A 26763-nucleotide genomic window follows, 5' to 3' on the forward strand; every position below is an offset into this window, starting at 1 on the left:
ATCAAAAACTTGAAACCGACACTTGAAAAATACATTTGGAATGCAAGTGGCAGCAACGTGTGCGATGTTACATCTCATAACATTACATGATGGCAGTGATATTCTTCCCTGCTTCCACACAATCTCATTGGGACTCTTCAAATGACAGTTTATGTCTAGATAATCAAGAGTTGAAGTGCTTCCATAAGAACTGCTTTAGTTTCTTCTAGAGGCAGGTCAAGCTATCTGAGTGTTTGACTCATGACCACATGCTCTGGCAATGCAAAACATCTGCCTACACAAATACAGATCGTTCAAAATTATTCTTGGATAAACATGCACCTAATTTCTAAACAAATCAGGAGGGTTAAAACATATCGCATCAGAGAGCCCTTGGGTCCATGTTTCCAGCATATGTGTAACATGAGCATACCGTTGTGATAGTATCATACCAAGCTTACTCCTAGTAAGTATTAGATTTACTTCATGGATATTTACATTGTATCAAAAATACGTAATGGTGTTTTTTAACCTATGTAAAAACTTAAGCGGAAAAAAAAAAGAATGATGCATTAACAAGTGTAAATATTTGTAAAGCACAGAAAGATTTCCATTTTGTCTGCAGAGAGCACAGTCAGGGGTACAGGATGACTGTATAGATATAGATGTACAACAGCTCTGATTCACATGTCCTTGGGCAATTCTCTGATTAACATGTAGTAGGGCACTGGTCTGTTTATGCCTCAAAAGTAATGTTGCAGTTCTGATTACCTGACCGATCCTTCTGTTCTTGTGATGACCCAATTTGGCAGTGGTATGAATAAAATAAGCTTTCAGATACCCACTGTTTTTTTTCCTCAACACTGACAAACATTAGCCATTCTGACGAGTGAAAACTGAAATGATGGCCTCATGCTTGATTGAATAAACAGTATTTCTAAAAAAGTGTGAAAAATAATGTACAAATACTACCTACCCTAAATTTTAGAGACGTGTAACTGGAACAACATTTTTTTTATTTGGCCTTAACAGTAGTGGGCATTGGTCTGATTCTCACGCCCTAGAGCATTGGTCTGATTCTCACGCCCTAGAGCATTGGTCTGATTCACATATAGTGAGGCATTGGTCTGATTCACATATAGTGAGGCATTGGTCTGATTCTCACGCCCTAGAGCATTGGTCTGATTCTCACGCCCTAGAGCATTGGTCTGATTCTCACGCCCTAGAGCATTGGTCTGATTCACATATAGTGAGGCATTGGTCTGATTCACATATAGTGAGGCATTGGTCTGATTCTCACGCCCTACAGCATTGGTCTGATTCACATATAGTGAGGCATTGGTCTGATTCACATATAGTGAGGCATTGGTCTGATTCTCACGCCCTACAGCATTGGTCTGATTCACATATAGTGAGGCATTGGTCTGATTCACATATAGTGAGGCATTGGTCTGATTCACATATAGTGAGGCATTGGTCTGATTCTCACGCCCTAGAGCATTGGTCTGATTCTCACGCCCTAGAGCATTGGTCTGATTCTCACGCCCTAGAGCATTGGTCTGATTCTCACGCCCTAGAGCATTGGTCTGATTCTCACGCCCTAGAGCATTGGTCTGATTCTCACGCCCTAGAGCATTGGTCTGATTCACATATAGTGAGGCATTGGTCTGATTCACATATAGTGAGGCATTGGTCTGATTCTCACGCCCTAGAGCATTGGTCTGATTCACATATAGTGAGGCATTGGTCTGATTCACATATAGTGAGGCATTGGTCTGATTCACATATAGTGAGGCATTGGTCTGATTCACATATAGTGAGGCATTGGTCTGATTCTCACGCCCTACAGCATTGGTCTGATTCACATATAGTGAGGCATTGGTCTGATTCACATATAGTGAGGCATTGGTCTGATTCACATATAGTGAGGCATTGGTCTGATTCTCACGCCCTACAGCATTGGTCTGATTCACATTTAGTAGGGCATTGGTCTGATTCACACATATTTTTTTTTCAAATTGGAATCATCTCCATGGCAACATCCAGACCATTTCGAAACACTTACATGTTTAACTACACTGCAAGGTTCATGAAAGGCATGGCTCAAGTAGCATTAGAATAGATTTTAACTTAGGTTTAGAAGAAATGAGTTGGAAAATGCTCAATGTCAGTCACAAATCATGTAAGAAAAGTAACAGGTTTCAGTTGTTTAAAAAACAAGTCAGTTCTTATTAACAAAACACATAACTTCCACCCTATGTTCTCAACATGTTTTCCTCCATCATGGCCAGGTTATAAGGTCAATGGCCTATAACTGACCCTTGAAACTACTATCAGTTAATGTCATTCTGTGCAGCATCTAATTCTGGCAAACCTTCCCTCACTTTCATGCATAACTACCACCATGCTACAGAAGCATGTCTTCGTACTCAGGGTTAGACAGGCATATTATTTGTTCTGAACATACATCATAGCCTGTGAATGAGTTTTTTGTAGCTGCAATACCTGATCGGACAATCCTGCATTTTCAGGAATCTCAAAGTAATGGATTACAGATGAAAACCTGAAAGGACTACTTCAGTAAGAGAGTGAGTGAGTGAATGAACAGGGATAGGAAAGGCAGGGGCCATGGGCCAATTTTGCACATTAGACTGAAAAATGGCCCATTAAAATTTGGTAGTTTACTACTGATACTAGGGCAGTAATCCATTCAAAATTCGGAAAATGGCTAATAGTCCTGAAAATGGCCCATTTGTCAAAGTTCTCTTTCCCAATCCCTGAGTGAGTGGGTGGTTTTAGGTCACTTTAAGAAATATTCCAGCAAACATCTCAGCCTAGACACCAGAACCGTGGGCTTTGGTGTGACAAGCTAACACTCCAACCACTAGGGTAACCCACAGCCCCTGGTTGGAAGGAGCACTGAATCCAAATTAAAGCATTTCATCCTTCCTCTTTAATGTTCTATCCCAACCACAAAAACTATCTGAACTGAGAGAGTAATATCACCAATTTGAGGGCGGATTACACTAGAAATGGTTTCCCACAATGCACCCATGTGAGGACTTGAACCCAAATTGAATGCCTTACCCATTATGTTTCACCAAGTGAAAGTGACCAAGTGACTACAGTACAACTGTGAATGTTGTTGATCACTTAACCATCTTATCAGTCTGTCCACAGTCAAGGCTTGGGCAGTAAAACCAAGACAAAATCATACAGGACAGTAATGTCATATGCCAGGACACTGTGACCATGAATCCAAATATCGTCTCATACTACAAGCATGTGAAAGTGAGTGACTGAATGAGTATGGTTTTGTGCCATTTTAGCAATCTGTCACCAATATCATTACAGAGAACATCAGAAATGGGCTTCACACATTGTACTCATGTGGGGAATCGAACCCATCTCTTCGCCATGACAAGTGAATGGTTTAACTACTAGGCTACACCACCACCAGCACGAGACGAATTGGGAAACCAATTAACTTAGCTTTAGGGAAACTAACCATTCTCTGTATTGCACCCTAACTTTCAAACTAATTAAACAAAAACTCAAAACATGTTTCCTGTTATTCCAATCATAAATTTTATTATTTATCTTTATTTTTCGGAAGGTTTGTAAGTTTGAAAACCTCAAAGATTAATTGGTATTTGAAACTTTCTATTACCTGTAAAATGCAGTCAAGGTCTTGAAAAACAATCTTGTTAAAGTTAAATGTTGGCAGGTAAGAAGGCATGTGAAAGTAATTAGTTACCTCTAATTAACCACAGCTTAATTGGATTTGAATAATTTCTAAAGTCATGCTTGAATGCTAAAGCAACATAAAATAAACAATTTTCAGATTTTCAAGGCAACGTGGAGATCAAGGTCATAAAGGAGGTAAATAGATATGGAAAACATGTCTGCACTATGAAAAATACATGGACAGAATTGCCCATCCATTACTTATGACAACTATTCCCCTCTCCAAAAAGCATCGACCATGTTTTCACCTTCAAGTGTGTATGTATAGAATGCCAATCTTGAGTAGAACCAGGAAATGTATTTAATACATCACCTTTCACCCTTGCCAAAGTCAAGTAGCATTATGGTTGGAAATCTCTACATTCACTTAAAATAATGTCTGTACTTCTGGCACATGCTGAACTAATGCCAAAAACAATTTGTTATCTTCCACTTGCATGCCACATAACAGCCGCAGTTAGTTCCGTGTGTTCTGGAGAACATCGCAGACTAAGTTCTGACTTTCGCTGCAGGATCCACCTGCTGCATAATTTCACTGATCACTAGCATGGAATTGAATTATAAAAGCATTACCATAATTGTGAGAGTGAGTTGGTCGCCTCTCGAAACACCTTACAACACTGTAATGATAACTTGTTAGTCACACATTTCAAAAACAGATTTCTTGTCTACTCTAACTTTGATAAAACCATATCAAACTTGGAGAGAGACTGAGATCTCTCTTGACACTCTACTATCTCGTTTATAGTCAATAAACACATTTACTGAAGAAAAAATAATCTTTGACTACATACAAACAAGACATGGACGATGGACAGCTGTTACACTTAGAGATCCCCAGATAGGTTGAGATTCCAGTTCAGATAGTTAACCAGTAGTTGGCCGAGTAATCACCGAAATCACTGACTGGCACCAGATCTCCAAACAAATAGTTCCTGCAATTCCTCACTGCTGAAAAACAGTGACCGAAGAAGAAGCACACGGAAGGTGGGTGTGTCAAGTTCAAAGGCTCAACGATCATTTATTAAAGGTTGTTGTACACAGAGAAGTCCCGCCAGCTAATTAACAGTGTGAACCCAAGGAGGCAGTGTCTTGGTATGTAAACTCCATTACTACAACCCCTGGTGGGACTGTCTACCTTGTTCACATGCTGGATCATCAGCAAATTATCTCTATTATGCAATTACATGAGTGCATGCACTTCCTAAATTAATACCAGCTTAAACGAAGCCAATGAGGATGTATCCATTGATTAAAGATGCCCTAATTTTGTGACACATTCCCAGTAACATGCATTTTGTAATCTTAGAGGGTATCCTTGGTCCAGTAACATGCATTTTGTAATCTTAGAGGGTATCCTTGGTCCAGTGACATGCATTTTGTAATCTTAGAGGGTATCCTTGGTCCAGTAACATGCATTTTGTAATCTTAGAGGCTATCCTTGCCACAGGAACAAGCATTTTGTAATCTTAGAGGGTATCTTTGCCACAGTAACATGCATTTTGTAATCTTAGAGGGTATCTTTGTCACAGTAACATGCATTTTGTAATCTTAGAGGGTATCCTTGCCACAGGAACATGCATTTTGTAATCTTAGAGGGTATCCTTGCCACAGGAACATGCATTTTGTAATCTTAGAGGGCATCCTTGGCCCAGTAACAGGAACATTCAAGCTATATCATGGCAGCCTGTATATAAGAAAGTCCTGGGTAGGCCAATGGTTCATGTTTTGAAGAGAGCGGTCCCTTAGTGGCTGTCATAACTGTAGGTAACTGTAGTATGAAACTTGGTCTTCCGCGTGACTAGCTAACGTTTCAACCATCAATCTACCACACTACTCCTATGGGTAACTTCCAAGGCTAAAATACAAATCTGCATGACTGAGAATGGTTTTAATCAGCTTTCAACAATATTCTGGCAACATCACAGAAGGGGACACCAGAAATGGGCTTCACACCTTGTATCCATGTGGGGAGTCAAACCCATGTCTTATACATGACAAGCAAACACTTAACCACTTGATTACCCCCCCACCCCTTTGACCATTTTCAGCAACCCAAACTGACACAACTATTGATCACCGTGAAAATTATAGAGGGATACATTATACTTTAACAAGTCGAAGAAATCTAACAAATTTGATGACTGGGAGAAGAATCAAGAATCAAACTGCCTATTTGATATCAACGAATGAGATCATTACATTTCTCCATTGCTTCTTGAACATATACAGAGAACAAATGGACATGGAAGAGATCAAATTTTATCAAAAATATCATTCAGCAATATTTTATGACCTTTCCTCTCTGCTATGCCAGAAAATATTACTCCCACTGACATAATCAGGGATCTAAGTATTTCTTGTCAGAAGTATTTGTAAATGCCATCTGGACAAGCCTCCCTCACCAAGCAGTCCACCAGGTGGCATGTCCAATGATGATAGCCAGCGATAGTAAATCAGAAGGCGAAGAAGATGAACCATATCCTAACAAACCGGCCTTTGTATTGTGTGGATGTTTGTGTATGAGCCATGTTTTCACAGGTAGCCATATTTGTTGTGATATCACATCAGTCATATTCCACCAGATCTAGCAAAGATATTAAAGTTATCTGTCATCACAAAGCAATATGGACAAGCTCAATAAACAAACACCAGTGAACATTATTCAACATTTAGGGCCCATCTTTCCATTGAGTGCCGTAAACAAGAATCCCTGGTTAAAACAACCAGTGTTGACATTATACAGCTGTGAGTGGGTTAGGCTCACACTGCCACCTTCAAACACAGTCTAAGATACAAGTAGCTCTACAGTGCCATCCAAATTGGCCTCTTCAGAGCAGATGCAAATTTGATGCCACAAGTGTGTTTAAAAGAATGCAGACCAGCTTATTTATCTTAGAGCACTGACTCTGTGTTCCCCGAAGAAGAAACCAGGGATTCAGGTAGAAGTAGACATGTCTCTGATGGTCACATTACTATCTGCAAGCATGGCCTCAATGCTCTCTGTGTTTGTTTATCTTACAGCATGAATGTTGCAGTCTCCATCTGAGCACTTATAGCCCTGAATAAAGACCACACTGCCACCCCAACCTGTTCATGTTAGTGTCTATGTGCACTGACTTGACACTCCATGTGCTGACTATGCCCATGTGGCAGTCCCACAAGTATGCTGTCAGGAAAAAGGGTTAATGCAGCTGCATTTCATCACAGCACCTGTGCAACTGTCTGTTTCCATGGTAATGTTTTCCTGTAGTCAGGAAAGAGGGATTAAAGGAATGAATTTCAAGTAAGTGAGTTTCTATTTCCATAAATATTTTTTTCTAGGCTAGTTTCAAGAACGATATGAGATACTTATCACCTTGACGTGTGCCACGCTAATTTCCTGCTAGCTGTATCAATACAAACATACAAGCCTCTTGAAAACTTTATGGGCACCATTCCCTTCCCATCCCATACAGGTGACAGGTTCAGGCTTCACTGCACTAAACTGAGTTGGCAGTACCAGTTAATGTATTTAATACAGCTTTGACTTCAGTCAGTGTTCTAGTGCATGAGAATGTGGGTGACAGCGTGTATACTTCCATGCCTCATCAGCTGCTTGTGTGTGTGCATGTTGGACACTTCCTGATTAATACTAAAGCTTACCTTTGCCCTTTCCAACTGCTTCCTCTGTTCAGCATATGCAGGAGGTGTTTTCAGAGCTGTAACACAAAGTACAGTTTAAGTCACCATGCCATCTATAGCCTTTGGACATGGAACTCGAAACTGTTACGCTGACTGTCGACTTTGTACAACCTTCAGTTTGAAAGCATCTCTCTTATTTAGTAGTCACATGAAATGTTACAAACTTGGCACTTTTAACATAGCTTTCATTTGGATAATTAAAATGGGTCATTCTCATAATAGCCATTGAATAATGTTCATAACAGCCTTTGTACAGCCTGGAATAAATGGGTGTCCTCATCAAAACCTTTGAAACAAGTAATTTTTATGTGACACTCTCACTGTTGACTTCTTACCACATGTAATTTATAATGGCACTTGTCATAGCCATGGTGCACGATATTAAATAAGCACAAGCATTACTGTCTTTGTCTAATGCGTAATTAATATCAGACACCCTTACCACAACTGTAGCACAACATTGAATCAGTCACACATTATACCCACGTGGGGAATCAAACCCAGGTCTTCAGTGTGACAAGCGAATTCTTTAACCACTAAGCCAACCCACTGCCCCTACTAATTCGAAGTCACAGAAAAAATATAACACTAATCTAGACTTGACAAGGGGGTGGGGGTGGGGGTGAGGGTGGGGTGTGTGTATGGGCCTTATCTCCCTTCCTGTATTTTCCCAAGAAAACAAACAGTTTTCGTAACATAAGAAAATGAAATGGAAAGATCTGCCCTACCTTCAACAACAAATATACAACACTTCTGAACTGACACAATCGATCTACCTTGCCCAAATCAATTGAAAACTAAATCATACAATAAATAAATTGAAGTAGAATCATGTTTTTCCCCACAAATCTCTAAAACTGTTTAAGTTTGGAATCAATTCTGCCTTGATCTTGAAGGGATGTGAGCCTTATCTAAGAAAATGTGCTGAAGACACACATTATAATTGAGATCTCAAAATCACCTAGAAGATAAGTGTTATCGTGAATGCTTCCCCTTGCATTAGAAGAGGGTTTATTGAAGTGCAGGTGACCTGCAATATGGCTGTTATACAGGTGTTGACATATAGATACTGCTTCCTATCATTGCTGACAAGACGCGCAATAATAAGTGTCCTTATCTCTTGCATGCCTCTCATTCAGGGTCGTAATCAGTGTTTTTCTGTCCCTAGATAATTAATGTCTGTTTTCGTTTCATCTCAAGCACTTGGAGTTCAAAGCCGCACTGAATTCCTGGTCTTCATCAGCTGCCCTTTTGAAAATGGAGTGATGTGTTGACATTCCTGCCAGTAGTCAGGAAGACAATTCCCTCATTCCTGTAACCTGTACCGGTCAGTATGTACAGTGCCTCTGTGGCACTTGGCAGAATATACAATGCCTCTGTAGCATATGGCAAAGGGCAGTATATACAGTGCCTCTGTAACTATATGGCAATTGGCAGTGTATGCTATGCCATTGGGCAGTATATACTGTGTTTCTGTAACTATCTGACAAGGTAATGCTTTAACCACTAGGCTACCCCACTACCCTGTCCAACACCTGAAGGTTCCAAATCAGACATAACCAATATGGCTTTCTTACTATCAGAACTACATCAGACGTCAACTTACGTGGATATATTCCCCTGTCGACCAGTTCATTGACCGACCTCCGTAACATAAGCTTTCTTTTCAATGCTGAAACAGATAAAAAGTTATATGTTATTCATGGTATTATTGATATTACAAGCACATATAATAAGCGTCTTTCATGTAGCTTCCAATCAGATGCTCATAGCCATGGTCTGATTCTGATGGCTGCATTGGCCATGACAACTGCTGTCATAAGTCAGAGAAATGGCCACAGGTGTAAAACCTAGTTTTATTCCAGATGGCAGAGACTTCAATTGAACTCTGTAATGAGAATTCATGGGCAATGAAACACAACCAGGCGGTTCAACGTTCAACAATGTACTGATGTGACTAGCTAGAAAATTCCAACTTAAAACAGAATTTTATGCATCATGATACAAATTATTCTATGACTCAAAAAGCACAATATACATCGATATGTACCCCTGAATGTATCCAAATGATGACTGGAGAATGTTTGGTTAATGAAAAACAACACTGCTATGAGTTCACATGCTGTCCGAGCCAACCTGTCTTTTTTCATACACACAATTTTCCTCTTCATTCCTTCAACCAGGTAAAAAAACAATAATTACCTGGCATTAACATTTTTTGGCATAATGCCAAGCGTGATCAAACATTGGATCTTCTCCTTTATGAGAAGACAATATCCACTCAGCTACAAGGGCAGGCTTTCATATGTAGTGAGTGAGTTTGGTTTTACACCATACTCAGCAATATTCCATCTATATGGCTGGCTTTCATATGTAAAATGCAGCACTAAATGCATCGTGTGCTTTGGGAGATTGTGATTCTTATTTCTAAAGATGTTACGAGATAAATATTCTAAATTTATACAACAACAAAGGTCAACCCGGAACAGGATATGTCACTGTCCATGTTTCTTGGCCATGATAGATGCGGCTACTTCTAACTGTAATCTGTTTGACAAGCTGCTATGTCAACCCTCAGGGTTGGTTAATACAGAGATGAGTGGTACATATCTAGCATAACAGTACTGCATGGGAAAGATGGTCCAGATACTAGGTCCATTTGCCTCAATCACTCAACTCAGCTGATTGGCTCTCCTGAATCACCGGCTTAATTCACTTATATCCGGCATATCTTTTGATGGAGGCTGTACCCCCTCCTAGCAGTCTCCTCAGCTGTTGTTGGGTGAGTTGAGCTATGTGACTACCTACTGGTAGAGTCAACAACTGAGTCAGTAACAGCAGTGTGGAGAGGATACATTCCCCACATAGTCTGGGACTGTTCTTCTGGACATATGTCAACGTATGTTGGTAGACAGCTGACACATCTCAGTAGTGTACACTTCTCTACATGGTGAACATATCTGGACACACTGTACATATCACATGTCCATACACAAAGTACAAATCCCAAGACATTGTACACTTCTCAGTACACCCTATACATTTAAAGAGTAAAATTTCTTTACTTGCATCACTTCAATGATATCTCTGCCTCTATAACTACACATTCATTACTACTGTCTTTTACTGAAATAGATCTGTCAATGTCTGATTTTACTATTAACTCAGAGAAACATATTAGTCCTAAGACTGTTTTCGCAAGTGTTCTCATTACTGGGGTAATAAACTATTGGACTATGTCTATAAGTTCATGTCTGATCAAAACATTTTCACTAGCTCTTTCAGAAGATCCCTTGCCAATTCAAACCAGATGACAGTGAAGTAACTGGGTTAATGGCTACTTTGAACAGTGTTCCAGTTATCTCATGGCATTTCAGCTGGATGGAGGAAAGCCTGAAGTAATACATGTTGGTTGATTGGATTTTTGTTTAATGCTGCACTGTATGGTGGCTGTCAGTAAATAATTGAGTCTGGGCCAGACAATCCAGTGATTGAACTTCATGAGCATCATTCTATGCAACTGAGATATATGTGAGAGTCTGACCACCATATTCCATTAGCAGCCTCTTAAGACAAGCATGGTTTTCCAATATCAACCCAATCTTCAAGGGCTGATGGTCATTAGTGAAACCTGTGAGTAGGGATATGGGGTTAACAACCCTGAAAACATAATTTGGACAACTTGGCATCCAAAACTGCACAGAAAATTGTGTGATATTAGAAACAGGGAAAGTGTGTCTTCTCAAACCATTTATGATACAGTGTTATGATTATACAAATTTAAAAAGATATCCATGGCTGTCACAATTATCATTTTCAATAAAAAATGACATTCATGGTTCGAGAGAACCATGTCATGACAGTAAAAGGATTTCATCGCTACTTTACTTTCATGGTTCAACAGAACTGTGTCATGACAGCATCAGATCTTCATGGCATGACATAAGGTAGTAATAGATCAACTTCAGGATAACAGACAGAAGTCATGGCATGACATATCCCAATCAAGCCTCAGACAGAAAGCGGTTCATTTTGGCATGACAGACCTGTTTGTCCAGAACAGAAAAGGAATTTGAGGCACCGTAACCATCTTGAAAGCATTGATGAAATGCTCTGAGGACAGGACACTTGTACAAGATGAACATTCCCTTGATATGACCAGAACCAAGAATGTGCTCAGGTATATGGAGCAGCCTGATGACCACTCAGACAGCCCAGGAGAAGTCTGAAGAGGGTAGTTTCCTAACAGCAGTAATTGGTTTAATGAGGCATGGTGCTTAACATCTTTGCAATTAAGATATCTGACCCCACGCTGAATCAGACATGAAAGCTTTCAGCAGCCTATTATCTGGCCAAGAGTCATGAGTTCATATGGCGGCTGCGAAAACTTGGATAATCAAATCTAAAAGCATTTTCCTTAAGAAAAACTTAATCTCCCAGTGTTTAGATACCAGCACCCAAAATACACATGTACTTCTAAAATAGCATAAATTACTCATAAGCAGATTTCTTTGTAGGTAAAGTGATCCTCTATTTTTGTTTAATTATATTCCATTCATGCTGCTTTCACAGTTATCACAGGTAATGTACTATTTATGTGGACTAAAGGGGCATATGATAGGAACTTCTTTCCATTTCACACTTCATTGTATCCATCAAGAGTTCACATAGATGAGGAGGGCTCCAGGAAGTGGTATTCCAAGGCCAGGATATCTAGGGCAAATCTATTAGTATGTTCTTACACAAGGTCACAGACTTGGCAATGGTTCCAGTCTGAAAGAATCATATGTACTAAGTCGAACAGGTGTAAGCAGACAAAAACAATGTTGGTGTGCTCACAGTGGTTCTGGACTGGACTAACTGGCCAGCCATGAGGACAAGGCCAGTGATTTCATCATCAGTTGGCAGAGTTACCTATCTCACCTTGGGCCATCCACACAGGTACTAGATCAGTGAAACACTTGCAGCACCATCTGGTAAAGTGTTCAGTGAAAAAAACCTGGCACTGAGCCCTCCTCCTTGTTCATGCATTCGTTCTGCATTCCTCAGTCTACAGCTGGCACAAAGCCAGAACCACAGATCTATGTAGGCTGAGCATCAGCATCCTGAAGGATTCCCTTGCTGCCAATGAACAGACATACAAATTAAATGCTACACAACACAAGTTGGTGCTGTGTTGGCACTTTCTGTGAGGATGGATAAAACCTGAAGGGAAGCAATGGACAGAAGGAGAAAGGTCTGCTGATAAGAGTCAAGGAGATAGTATAGAGTGTAGTACCCCTGTCCAGGGTCAGCTAGCATTTCGTCACCTGATAGCGACCCACTCAAGGGGAATCTACAACCCACACAACACCATGCCACCTTTCCTCACCATCATAAAGCTTGTTAGACAGAATGGAGCTATTTGACAAACAAAATACTTTCAGAAATGAAAAAAAGCTTGGTAATTATGATAAGATTAGCACCAGAATCATGTCCCAGTGGAACTCCTATGCTTATCTGTCTTATGGTGAAAGATGGCTCAGGTTTAAATAAATCAAATTATTTTTTCCCCACTCCTGACAGAGTTTTTATTACTTCCTGATATCTAGAATGCTTTTCTGGGAGATTAGAGTGAGGGAGGGAGTAAATGAATGTTTAAATGTCGCTGTAAACACAACAGTTAATGTATGTAGATAATCAAGTCTCAACCAGACAAAACCAGTTGTTGAGTGGCCAGTATTGGTCAACACTGCAACCAGCAGATAACTGTCCTGAGTTAGCTTTTGTCTCATTCGTTCAAGAATCGCTATTGGGTGAGAGTTTATATCCTTCCTTACAGTACACTTATTCTGTTTTAACATCAAACTAATGTTTTCTAACTTTTGTTCTCAAATAAACCTGTGAATATTCCTGCTATTTTGCAAAATGGTTGGAGACATGGCTACCTGACGGATACCTTTGTTCAATATGTGTAGCTTAGGACAAATACTTTTGTCAGTATTGCTGCCAGTATCTATACTGGTAGGAGCCAGTTCAGTGGCAGAGGCAGCATGAAGAGAATGACAGATATTTGTACAAAACAATGTACCTATCAGCTTGTGGTTGGATATATATAGAACATTTATTGCTGGCTCAGCTGATTTGGCTTCATTGAGACTATAATTACCCTTTAAACAGATGACTGACAAAAGCTGTAAAAAAAAATCAACACCTATATCACTATTACTCATAGAGATGTCAGGCAAATTAAATATATAGAGAATACAGGAAGCTGTATTTTAAACAAATAAATTCATCTTTCAGTAACAATGGCAATCATCTGCACAAAAATATTCCTATTCAAATCAGAAAATCTCAAAACATTTGAGCCCTTCAATCAAATCCAAAAACATCTTTTCTGTAGAGCACATTACTTGCCTGAGGCAGATAGATGGGGAAGTTTTTATGGGGAACTGCGTAGTTTCTGTATAAATCGACACTACTGTATAACTTTATCACATGAAGGCTTTTAGCACGCACAGGGTGTAAGGATGCTTGCGCAGTATTTATTAATTATTATTAATCCACTAAAAAGTACATGTAAGCCACAGTAAGTAATGTCAGGCGCTGGCTGTCACATGGTCTCTCTCAAGTAACAGGGGGATAAGGTGGGAGAACATGAAGTGTACAAAATTTGTTTCAGTAATTCCACAGCACGGTACCCCAGTAATAGGTTTCACATATTGTAGCCATGTTTCCAATCAAACCCAGGCTTTGTGAGAGTCTGACAAACACACTTCCCACTGGGCTTCAACAGTCCCTGGCATGGTGGGATGGTCTTAACGAGCAAGAGCTGCCATTATCATTCACGAGGTAGGAAAGTCTAACAACTGAGGAGGACTATCCTGAACAGGACTGCCATATTGTTGCCATACTACTGGCATATATGCTGGCATATTACTATGGAGGACTATGTCTGAAACACATATTCTCACAAGAAGAAAATTAGAGCCAACATGACGCCTGTCTTTCGTATTCCTATTATAAATTGTCAAGCCACAACAGATTAACAACAGAATTACTAGGGTATTATGAATGAGTCAGTATGGTTTTATGCTGTTTTCAGGAGTATTCCAGCAGTATCACAGCAGAGGGCACAAGAAATGGGCTTCACACATTGTACCCAATGCAGAATTGAACCTGAATGTACGAGCGAATACCTTAACCACTGAGCTATCACCATTTGGAAAACAGAACTTGGGTCTTCTCCACAGAGAGAGTGAGCGTGTTTTATTTTACATCACTTTTAGCAATATTCCAGCGGATGACACCAGAAATCGGCTTCTCACACAGTACCCATTTGGAGAATCAAACCTGGCTAGCTATTCTCGAAACGTTCATAGCTCTACGAACTTCTTAAGCCCATTCTAAACACATTTGCTAAGATCAAAGATAAGAATTCTTAGGGCTACGAACATTTCGAGAATAAGGGCCCTAGGTATTTGGTCTAACAATTGTGCAACCATTAAGTTACTCCACCACCCCAAAGTACTATGAAAGAACTGGGTAGTTCTTCTCTTGGGTAGCATATTCTGCATCGCCATCTACAACATTCATATCACTTAAGTTTTGTAAATGACTCACATTCTTTGTTTTTATCCATGGTCTGCTGAAGAGAGATCTCGTCCAGCAAGGTGTGAGGGCTAGAAGGTGAATTTGTGGGTGGGTCTTGGTCCGTAGATGTCCCCGCCCCAGCTTGTTTTGCTCTTTCAGCAGCCAGCTTCTCCATTCGGCAGTCTTTGCAATAGATGCAATGGATTATCTGGATAGCGTCCTTGTCAAGTTTGGACCCGCCCCCGTACAGGGGGGACCAACTTGTCCCGCTACTTGAATCTGAAAATAAATAAAACATTTGAAATACCTTTTTTTCCACACACCTTACTGGAGACGAACAAAATCAGTTTTCATGAATCAAAGGTCACGAGTCAAGTACATATTGGTAAATATACCAAAATATTCAACATGCAAGTCCACAGGTAGTTGCTATTAAGGTGGATATATAACCAATGGTGTTTACCGCTGCAAAAAGGTTCTGCACAGCTGACCAAGAATCATGCTTGACCTGAGATGTGTCCCTCATGATGAAGAAACTTCCTCAAACCATGAAAAACATCCCCAGATAAAAATATTTCACAGAAGGAAATTTGAAGATTTTGACACAACACATTTCATGACTCACATATTCATGGATGTTTGCACATGACATTTTTATTATTATTTAATTTTTTTAGTTGTTCACATGTTTTGAGGATACTGAGACAATGAGATCCTGTTGTTCAAGTAGTCGTGAGAACAGAACAGGATAGACGTAATGCTGACACAGCCGTTACCATATTACCTCTATTACAAGGACATGTATCTAATCTACATTAACCAGGTCTTCAGCAACTAATACAAAGGTGACTAATGGGATTCGGTTGACCCATGTCCCAGTTGATGCTGACCATGTTAAATACTGGTATCCAGTCCTGACTTGATTATTTACTGACCACTGCCTTACAGCTGGAATACCACTGAATGCATCATTAAACAGCAAACAAACAGAACAAATATTATGCAGATGTCTGCTAGGGGGACCCTATCTTTTCTGTTAAATGCTGGCATGGCAGCAACATATGAACTTCCAAATCCTTAAGACTATACAGAGTACATGAGTCTATTACTAATCACTAATACTTCTTACTATTAAAGACAAGGCTTTAATATGTATTACAGAGCATTTGACTTCGCACTTATTGGGACCAATGTTTACTATAGGCTTGGGACCTTAAAGTAGAAATATGGTATGACAATTGTTTGTCTTGACCATAATGACAAACGAAACCATCATTTGACAAAAAAATACAAACATCATAAGAGGCACATTAACACACGCCAAGAACTGTTTACTTTCATCCAATTATTACAAAACACCATAGAATCCCATTGCATGAATGTTCGCTCTCATGAAGCAGCCATGATACATTCTTTCAGGTCAAGAAACCATGGCTGATTCAGTACAGTTGCAACCACAAAACATGGAGATTTCTCCGCAGACACAGTACAGAAATTTGTACCTAGGCACATTAACTGAACAGAAAGAGATACTGAGGTATTAGTTGAGAAGGCAATTGATTCAGTGTGGCCCCAGTACTAGACGACAGGAGTCTATGGCACCCAGGTGAGGAGGCAGGATATCAAAGTATCAAGGAGGTTTAGGGACTAAGAATCCTCTTGGGCAACGTGCTAGGCATAGAGGGCTTATAGGTGACAAATGTTGTTCATCTTAAACTCCATGTGATCATAATTAGGGAATAAATGAGAACCAGATCCTAATGATAGTAAAACTGTACTAAACACTGATGCCTACCCTGTTTACATCTGTCAATATGGGACAAGCAGCACTTCTATCATGTCAGTGTGAAAAAAGGTAAATGTCAGTAGGTGCTCATTATTCAATACGCACTGGGTGAGTGGGTGAGTGAGTGAATGACTGAGTGACTGAGTGACTGAGCACATTGGTCACTGCATCAACACCAGAAATGACTTCAATCATGGTATCTATGTGGCAAATGGCATAGCCCTTCGATGTGATGAACACATGCTTAACCATCAAGTTACACCTACATGAACATATATGAATGTCAAAATGTTCTGAAGGAATTATAAGTGATTCAAACTATTAAATCTCACATGAACGTCATGTTTATATTGTTATTTTTTAAAGGAAAAATTAACTGGGGGAAGCTCTATGCTCAAAACATTAAACTTGTATTTGCATCATTGACTTTTAAAGATCTTCAGGACCTCATAGTTGACTGAATGTGTTGTTTTGTTAGCATTTCAGTTTTATAATGGCATGTTAACTCAATGTTGGAAGAAATCCCTCATGATTAATACTGGATGAGTGACAGAAGGATGCAATTCTGGAAAAGTGACTGTGAAATAGATAGAAACTAGACTTTTTTCAATGTAAAGAGCATCTACAAGGGTTAGTTGAATTTCAAATATTCTGGGGGAGTGCTGTATTTGAAGTATTCAGACTAGTCGACTTTCTGGGTTAATTCTATCCCTGTGTCTTGTCTTGAAACTGTAGATACCTACGTTCCAGGAGATGAAGGCAAGACTGATGCCAGCCTGCGATATAATGTTACACATGCTTCCTGAGGGAGAACACTTGTATGTCACATGGATACTGTGAGGTTACACTGTATGAGCCCATCCTCTCACGCTTCATTGGGACTTCTAATTAATGAACTGATACATGAATGAGAGTCAGTTTGGGTACTCACCTTGCCAAGTCATGCAAGCAAAGTTAGTGAGTGAGTTCAGTTTCATTCCACTTTTAGCATTAATCTGGCAATATCACGGTGGTGTAAGTGGAGGCTGATTGTTAAATGTTGACTATGGTATATAATTTGTATTGTACCTGAAGGAACACTATAAAGGTATTCACTGTTCTGGAGATTTTTATGTTGTATTGGGCAAACAAACTTCTTAAGATTATGACTACTTAAATGCATGTCTTGATAACAGAAGGTAAACATAATGGGAAAGATGGCTTCGAGAGGCCAAACTGTCTGATTGCCAAGCAGTTTGTGTATGTGTATGCATGTGCGTGCAATGATACAATAGCGACAAAGGTTTGAAGACATTAAGCCATTAAAACCTTTCAGATCTATTCAAAACCAGTTGCCCAAATGACTCACATAAACATTGTTTACAAAAATACACACAGAAACAGAAATTAAAAATCACACACAAATATTAGATAACTTGTCCCCAGGAGAAAAGAACCAACAAGCTGATAATGCTACTGGAACTAGATCCAAAATAATTCCTCTAATCTGTGAAAGTTGGAAATAAACGTCTATCAAGTGATCTTTTCCAAACACATCATGTTTTTCAACAACAAGCCTTTGATATTTAAACATCAACAACAAAATGCAAAAACATGAAATGCATCAAACCTGGCACTGACAATACCATTGATATTTGTAATTCTGTGTACCATAATTTCAAAGAGTACAGTGATAACCCACCCAGATTCCTTCTGTGAAGTTTATGAAATGCGAGTCTGGAAGAGCAGCAAGGCTAAGAAGCAGCCTGTTTACACCTCCTGCGCAGGGGACATGATATTTGCAGACATTATCAAGGAGTCAGAATTTCAAAGTAAACACGTTGTGTGATACAATTACTATGTTGCATTCGAAAAGTTCCTGTAATGTATCTGACATCTATCTTGTCCTCTTGAACATCTGGCGCTGTCATCACTAGCGCTGGCCATCCAGCAAGCAAATACCCACAGGCATATTTAAGCCATCCCTGGTCATCCATAGTATGTGCATTTTGATGTAACTGCCATGCCTTGGTTTGTGATGAGGACTCCAGACACTGGCATCTCCTTACCATGATTAAGAGTATATATCATACGTTTGGCAAAAACGTAGGATTTCTGCTACTCATATCCATTTTGTTCTCAAAGAAGGTATTTACAAATGACACCAGAAACTGCATCCTTTGAAAGCATCAATACCAGGTGTAGCAAGCAAACACTTTTACCACTCGACTTCTGAAATATCTTTTGTTGATGTTGAAAGTTGAATGCTATGCAGTTGCAGGTTGCTAAGTTTAGAGCAATACCAATAGGTCATCTATCCTCCATGGGGGCCTAGTGTTAATAAACCTTCAGTCAGACATTTTCAGCTTAGCATATGGCACATATACATTTTAGCATATGAACCAGAATACGCTATCTTGAGATCATTGACCAAAAAGACCCCTTCAGTCAGACATTTTCAGCTTAGAACATGGCACATATACATTTTAGCATATGAACCAGAATAAGCTGATCTTGAGATCATTGACCAGAAAGACCCCTTCAGTCAGACATTTTCAGCTTAGCACATGAACCAGAATATTATTCAGCTGATTTAAGTGAGTAAGATGCAATTGCTATGATAATGCAGTCTTCAGTTAAATCATGAGTGTCGTGTTGGCTTGTATTCTTCTGTTTGTTCTGTGACTGAGAGTATGAACACAAACACTTGGGTAATAATGCCACACAAGTCAACTTGAGCCTCACACGAAGTTTAAAACAACACTTTTGTTCTCAATTGCCAATGATTGGATGAATTCAGCTCTAAAACATCACTATTAATAAGCTCATCATATGAGTGAATAGGGTCATGGAAGATCATTCCAGTAGTATCAATGTATGTGCATCAGTATACTTCAATGGGGAAACCAAGGAACATGGGTATGGTGCTGATACAGCTAGAATCATAGTCTTGGAGGATTGGGATTCAAGGGACATAAGTCTTTACAGTACCTACTTGGCACCCCAACACCAAGCAGTCGAAAGACATGACAATCAATCAGATCAATGTACCAATAAGTAAGATATCCTCATTAAAGAGTTGAAAAATGTTAATGTCTTCACTTTTTAAGACTCTGAAAGTGTTCCAAAATGTGTGTTTCCATAGCTGGTTTCTCCAGTCTTATGTTGCGACGGTGCTGGAGGTGCCAGTACACACAGGGGATGATGCCAGGCCTGCTGTAATCAGCCACTGATTAGTCCAACACTTAGCATTCATTGATCTTGCGATACCTCTTGGCACTAGCCAACACTGCAAGGTAAAACTTTGCCGCACATTCAGTCATATCATATGGCAACATGGCTTGTTCCGCCACAGTTGGAAGCAATGCTAATCCAACCACCATCAGCCCAAAGCATCTAAATGTTCAGAATCACTCATCAAAGTTTCTTCTTCCTCTCATCAGTACACATAAGCACAGATATGCATAGGAAAACCATGCTAGAAGATGGAACACAGAACTATTGTTTCAAGGTGTCGTAACAAACTACATTGAGCAGAATGATTTGCACGAATTATTGCAGAACTTCCACAAATTGTGTGGGGTTTTTTTGGTAAATGATCCTGTGGTGCAAATTATGTTACTGTGGGCATGTTTACTTTGAGCTACAGACATCTAAAATCCCCAAAGACTTGCAGCATTATTTCTTCATGTGCATTAATTGTGACGGCCATTAGAATCATTCCTAGATAAAAAGATGTAAACAAAGTGACATTGTTATTTTCATCACTACATCAATCATCCCCATAAACCCCATTTGGGTGAAACATCTGTTTTCCAAGAATGTCAGTACTTTGGTTCAGGGACCTATTACTGATTGTCTGTCTGTCAATTTCATATGAGCTTTCTGTGTTAAAGCAGTGGCACTTTTAAGACTTTCTAACCAGACACACAGTAGCTGCTGATAAAGATTTGGTACAGACCTCTTGATGTCTATCTAAAAATTAGGGGGCTATTTGTTATGGTGAAAGACAACACATCTTTGTCTCCATCACGGATCAGGCTGTCCCTCAGAGCAAGACTACTTCCCTGAGAGTGTGCATGGTTCGAGTTAGTACAACAACGTCCAGACCCATAGTGGTCCCATCTCCGGCATGGTTAACATTCAAGAAGGCTCATTTCCCTCCCAGGTTATTGCTTGACCATTTGGTCAGTTGGTGTTATCTTGGGGATCTAACAAGCCTGGTGAGTGACTAACACAGGCTGCTGGGGCTCATTACCTGCTTCTACAGATGCTGAGGGACTACTGGACATTTTCACTTACAAGGACTGGCTGAAGGAACTAGTTACCTTGCATCATGTACATGTCAAGATGAATAACTTGTTGCACTAGATAAATACAGATTGTGTCAATACTTTTATGAATTATCCTTCTGAAAGAAAAAGAACTTATCCTAAAGTTCTATTCTGAATTACGTACACAGGAATTATGCAACGGAGCCGCTCATGGCTGTCCTGATCCATACTGGGACATTGTTCATGACAGTACATCTTACATTTGGGACAGGGTTGGTGACTGTCCATCACTTTGTAGAGATATTGCTGATAGCTGCACACCAGCTGCTGTTGATGGCTGCCCACCCTTCATACAACACTGTAGATAGCTGTCCAGCTCTCTAGCAGGACACTGTTCATGACTGTCCATCTCTATACAGAGATATTGCTGATAACTGCTCACCACTGGTACACCTGGCTGCTGTTGATGGCTGCCCACCAGCTGTGGCTGATGGAGAGGCTGTGGGTCAGTTGGGATGGCCAGTGTGGTGGTCAGCAGCCAGCAATTACAGCCCTTACTATGACAAACATTTCCTGTTTGTTGTGAATGAGCTTATGTTTTCACGGCAGACAACTTACAGATGGCCGAGCTGCAATTTCATGGTATCCGCCAACATAGCACCATCCAATGAACAGCACTTAGTGTACCATTGCTGCCACCAAAACAATTTTCTCCCTGAACCGTGCAGCCAAGGAATGGCTGCAGGAGCAAAATGTGTGTAGTGTCCAACACACCAGCTACCAGCTCATGCATCCTCTGACAGAGTGTATTATCTTCTATGGTGTCCTTATTTTGAACAAGCAGACGCAAATGAACCAAGACTGATGTAAGACGTTATTCCTGTTCATCTATTTTCAGCAGCAAGATTCTAACTAAAAGCGTCTCACACACACACAAGTTCAACACAAAAACAGCAAATATCAATTAACTTGACATATGAATCATGTGTACAGTGGAAATAAGTGCAAGATGATATTTCCTCCCTGTACTTCTGTGCTCTTATCTCATCACCTAAGACATTCAGTATATTAATGGAAACATAAGACCATGAATTACTCCAAGCCTTCCATATTTTTAACAAAATTTACTGACATTTTTTTGCTTTGACGATAAACACAACAACAGGAAAACTATCCTGTCTCCTGATTGAGAAGCATGTACACTTCTTAACTTCAAATCACTACCACCACAGCTTTACTCAGAATACTAGAAGTCAATCTGGATATAGGTAATTCAAATACAGCTCCAGCAAATCATAGGAAACCTGGCTGCAACTTATTAGCTATATTTCAGTTATAAATGTCATGGGCTTGATGGCGAGTTCCACCTGCATGTACTGACTCCAGCCAATGTGTATATACATTCCAGTATATTCCTGCCATCTTCTTCCTACACACATTCTTCCATGCAGGCACACTGTCTTCCCCGTTAGTCATGTTGTGTGTAATCGCACAGCTATCTTACTAATGTTACGGCTAAGTGCAATCTTATCGGACACTATCTGATGAACGTGATCATAGTTTTCTGTACATGTATATATAGCTGCCATTTTGAAATTCCAAAGGTTGAGAGACATAAAGTGTCACTGAGTTTACATAAACTACATAATCCCTGATCAAATGGCAGCTATTTGATGATAACCAATGCAAATCAAATTCATTCTTAATCTTGTAGTTTCTCTTTTTCAAAATGCATCAAAAAATAAAATACATTCATAAAAACTGCATGAAGCTTCAGTTTGACATATGGATTATGAATGTAAAAAAAGAACATATAAAGAATCAGCATCAGTTGCACTACAAGCTGCTTTCAGAGTGATGGCCTCAGGATTATATTTGAAACACTGCTACACTAGGGAACATGAATCGATTTATAAATGGTATTATGAAGCAAACAAAGGTCCGTTGTGTGTTTTCTCACTCCTGTGAACATCACAGTGAGAGCAGGATCACCAAAAATATGTATCGTAAATTGTACCCCTGTGGGTTATCAAGCAGGTTAAATGGTTTGAGGAGCCCATTCTTTAGTCACTATGCTTCTCCCACATCAAAACATCTGACTTCAAATTCTGTCCATTACAATGTTCAATAGCCATATATGAATGCACTGATGATTTTTACCAGATTCAGCCCTCAGTATCCTGTCAAACAGATGCCCTATAAATGCACTTTGTTTCATCTAAAATTGTTGTACTTTTAGTGAATAAGCATTAGTCCCTGTCATTCATCACTATTTGCAGGAGTATCTACCTGTAGAAATATGTCTGCAAATTGGTTTCTTCTGTTGTTTGTAAGTAAGTCATGCCAATACCTACCTACCGGTGTGAACCGAAAGGTTGGTATGCATTTGGTTTCATTTACCCAAATACACATGACCTATTTTCCTGGAAGAGCACACGTCTGACATTTCAAGTGGAAGAGACATGCAAGAGATGGATCAGCTGAAACTATCTGGTGGAAAAATACATGTTTTCACCGATATCCACATCTGGATCTGAATCTGGACAAACAACACCCAGCACAAATAGCCTGCTGACCTGGAAACGGACAACATGGAACTCGGGAGGCATTCTTCCAAAACACAAAGGTGTAGCTAACGGCAAGTCTATCTACCCACTGGCTGTTGCTAACCTTTCAGCCAGACAACAATCAGTAGTCTTGCCAGATCCATGTTGACCTTTCCCAGTTTTAGGAACACCCTGATCCTCGGTTGGAGTTTGCACAACAGAAGGATGACCTTACCAAACATCTGGACTGGCATCTTACTACACACCAATGTCCATCTGTTTAGGGATCCTGCCCGCTCAGGTCAAAACACTTGGATACCCAAACACTGTATGTAGAACATGTCCCATGGTGTCCAGATCTTCTACTTAGTAAGCAGACCATTACACTGATCTTTAATCAACATGGTCAGACACTTTGATGTGTCTGCTGTTTCCTCATTAAAGAAAACTTAAGTGTGTCTGGGCACAGACAAAGACTCTTAAAAATTTCTCTTCAAAACATGTTGGCTGTTTATCAGTTGAACTTTGTGATGAATCTTTCTCCTGAAGCAGGCCATTCCAATCAAAACACAACCAAAGGAAGAAACAAAAAGTCATATCACCACAGATCATTACACACATGACAGAAATAACAAATAATGATAACGCATGTGGAAATGATAAGGAAGAGTAAAACCAGCATGTGCCAAGACCACCTGATGTGCCACTATGAGAAGACCCTCCACCAGTTGCTGCTGCTGCTGCTGCTGCTGCTGCAGGGTGGAGCTGGTGAGACCATCACCTGACAGTTATATCATTATCAATCATCAGGTCTCATCAGCTTACATGATGTTACAAATGGTTTTATATTTCACTGATGACTAATTAGATAAAATAAACATTTACTTAGGCTGGTAACAAAACATTTATATCCACTGCCTTATATGATTATCACAGTGAACTGTAGCTAGAAAAAATATTCTTCATAGTTGTATAGAGATTTTAGGAGATTATGGGTGGAGTGACTTCTTCATGTTATTAGGTGCATTCCTAGTTCCGTAACTGAATTTCAATATCATCTTTGTTTTTACACCTGTTTATACATATGATTTATCAAGCTTATCTCTACATGAGTCTTGTAAACAAACTCAACTCCAAACAGTCGTTTGCAATTTTTTGTACATCAAATATTCATCATCTAAGATAGATTTTCTTGGAAAAAAATGACACAAAATTTAATCAATGTGACCCATGATCCTCCAGGTGTGTAGAAGGGAAGCGATCTCTCAACGTGGCCACAGGAACTCTAGTTCCTGCTTGGGATGTTTAACAAAGAAACAGTTCATTCATCAGGAGCACCTCCAGCAGCAGCTCACTGCAAACCTGCCTTGAATTTAGTGAAGTGGGCACTGGGGTACAGTGAGATAACAAGGACAGCTGGAGTCCACTGATAGAGGCCATCCTTAAACCCCTCCCCAGCTCTCCGGATCACCCCCTCCCTCCTATACCCCACTGACTGATGCCATCTGACGTAGATTGCCCCATCCCAGTCATATTTCCCCCCACATATGTACACAATAACAGGCGCTGTGCTCAATCATGTTTTTTTAAGTCTGGTGAGGAATGTAAAAAGTTAGCCTTCTTTTTGCGCATGAAACATCTTATCTATTTATGAGAGCTATGTGATATAAACACCATATACCCAAGTGTTATATTCCTTAGCATGTTCTCTCACTGTGATGGAGAGGAATGGATGCTTACACAGACATATCTGTCACTGCACTCTTCAGAAAGCCATTGTAGGTACAAGTGATTTTGGAAGGCATCAAAACAACACCATTAACCTTCTTCAGAATGCCCATGTTTGCCAAAAATTCTGAAGTCAAAATGTACAGAAATGCAGAGAGGAGTGAGAGGAAAGTTTAGTTTTATGCTGTGTTTAACAATACTCATGCTATATGGCAGTGGTGGGCAAACAATTGAGCGTGGACCACAGAATCCTATGATCAATGGCATGAACATTGATCTACACAACTGGGATATGACATGTTAACACAGCCTGAGCCTGACCACCTGATCCCATTAGTCGCCTATTACACCAAGCATGGGGTTGATGAAGATGAATTCTAACTTGGATGTTTACAGTAGTGTCATGTTAAAATGATGCAACCAAGTAACTGTCCCTCACCACTCAGGCAATTTTGCTGCCCACTCTGGACCTGAACCTGGACCTAAAATGTTTTTCGAGTGATGAGTGAATGAATTTTCATCAACCTCAACTTCTTGTTAGCTATCAATAATATCCCATCCCCACTTCTTCAATTAACCTTTCACCTGACTATTTACATAACCCATTGCACAAAGACACTTGTCTTGCACTGAATATACAACAATGGTGTGTAGATATTTCATGCTGCTGAACACACACTGCTTTGCTTATCAAAAACAAACATCACAGCTATGCCAAGCTTAAACAGGAAACCTTAGAATGGAGCCACAACACAGAGGCCATGCCTGGCACAGGAGCATGATAATCAGATTCAGAGCCTCATGTTAATTTCCTGCCTCATCTTATGCTATACCATCTGGCCAATATCCACATGCACTGGCTGACTTCAGGCGAGCAGGCAAAGTGCTTATAGCCCTGACGGGCTTCCAGTGATACTTGGGGATCATGTAGATAAAATACTAAGACACAACAGTGTAATGTTTCATAGCAATACAGTAGGTTGCCTTGTAATATACCAATAGACATGTGATTGGGATCTGAAGTGCGCAGATGTTGGTGACTGAGTGAGCGAGTGAATGATTTACTGAGTGAGTGAATGAGCATTTGAGTGAGCGAGTGAGTATGATGCACTGGACAGTATTTTGGTAATATCAGAACAAGTCAGATTGATACAGGCGGAAAGACTGAAGAAATAAAGAACTTGGAGCATTCAGAGTAATTATTTGGAATGTCTGATCAATACTATTTGATACTGGTGTAAAAAGAACATACTTTAGCATACATTAGATCAAACGAAACATTGTTAGACATCCAGAAATACTCTGTTAACAAATTCGTCATACATATTCATATACCAATAGGTCACACTTCTATTGCCAAATCTAAATGTATTACCATGTTCTTATTCATGTATGCAGTGTTTGTGATAGTGTCATGCAGACCCTGATGCAAATATATCCAAGAATGCCAATGGAAGTCTAGAAA

The 26763-nt window shown here is 39.8% G+C and overlaps 1 protein-coding gene across 3 annotated transcripts in view; it reads right to left on the reverse strand.

Annotated features, from left to right (window-relative positions):
- LOC137283386 (myocardin-related transcription factor B-like) overlaps positions 1–26763 on the reverse strand; it is an 87956-nt gene that overhangs the window by 16720 nt on the left and 44473 nt on the right. For all 3 annotated transcript variants that reach the window (XM_067814847.1, XM_067814848.1, XM_067814846.1), the window contains 3 exons: positions 15016–15264; positions 9017–9082; positions 7372–7427 (listed from right to left, as the gene is read on the reverse strand). In XM_067814847.1, coding sequence (XP_067670948.1) covers positions 7372–7427; positions 9017–9082; positions 15016–15160 — 267 coding nt within the window. In that variant the 5' untranslated portion in view covers positions 15161–15264. The remainder of the gene's footprint in view (positions 1–7371; positions 7428–9016; positions 9083–15015; positions 15265–26763) is intronic.

This window comes from Haliotis asinina, chromosome 5 (assembly GCF_037392515.1).
Source record: "Haliotis asinina isolate JCU_RB_2024 chromosome 5, JCU_Hal_asi_v2, whole genome shotgun sequence".
Taxonomy (NCBI): Eukaryota; Metazoa; Mollusca; class Gastropoda; order Lepetellida; family Haliotidae; genus Haliotis; species Haliotis asinina.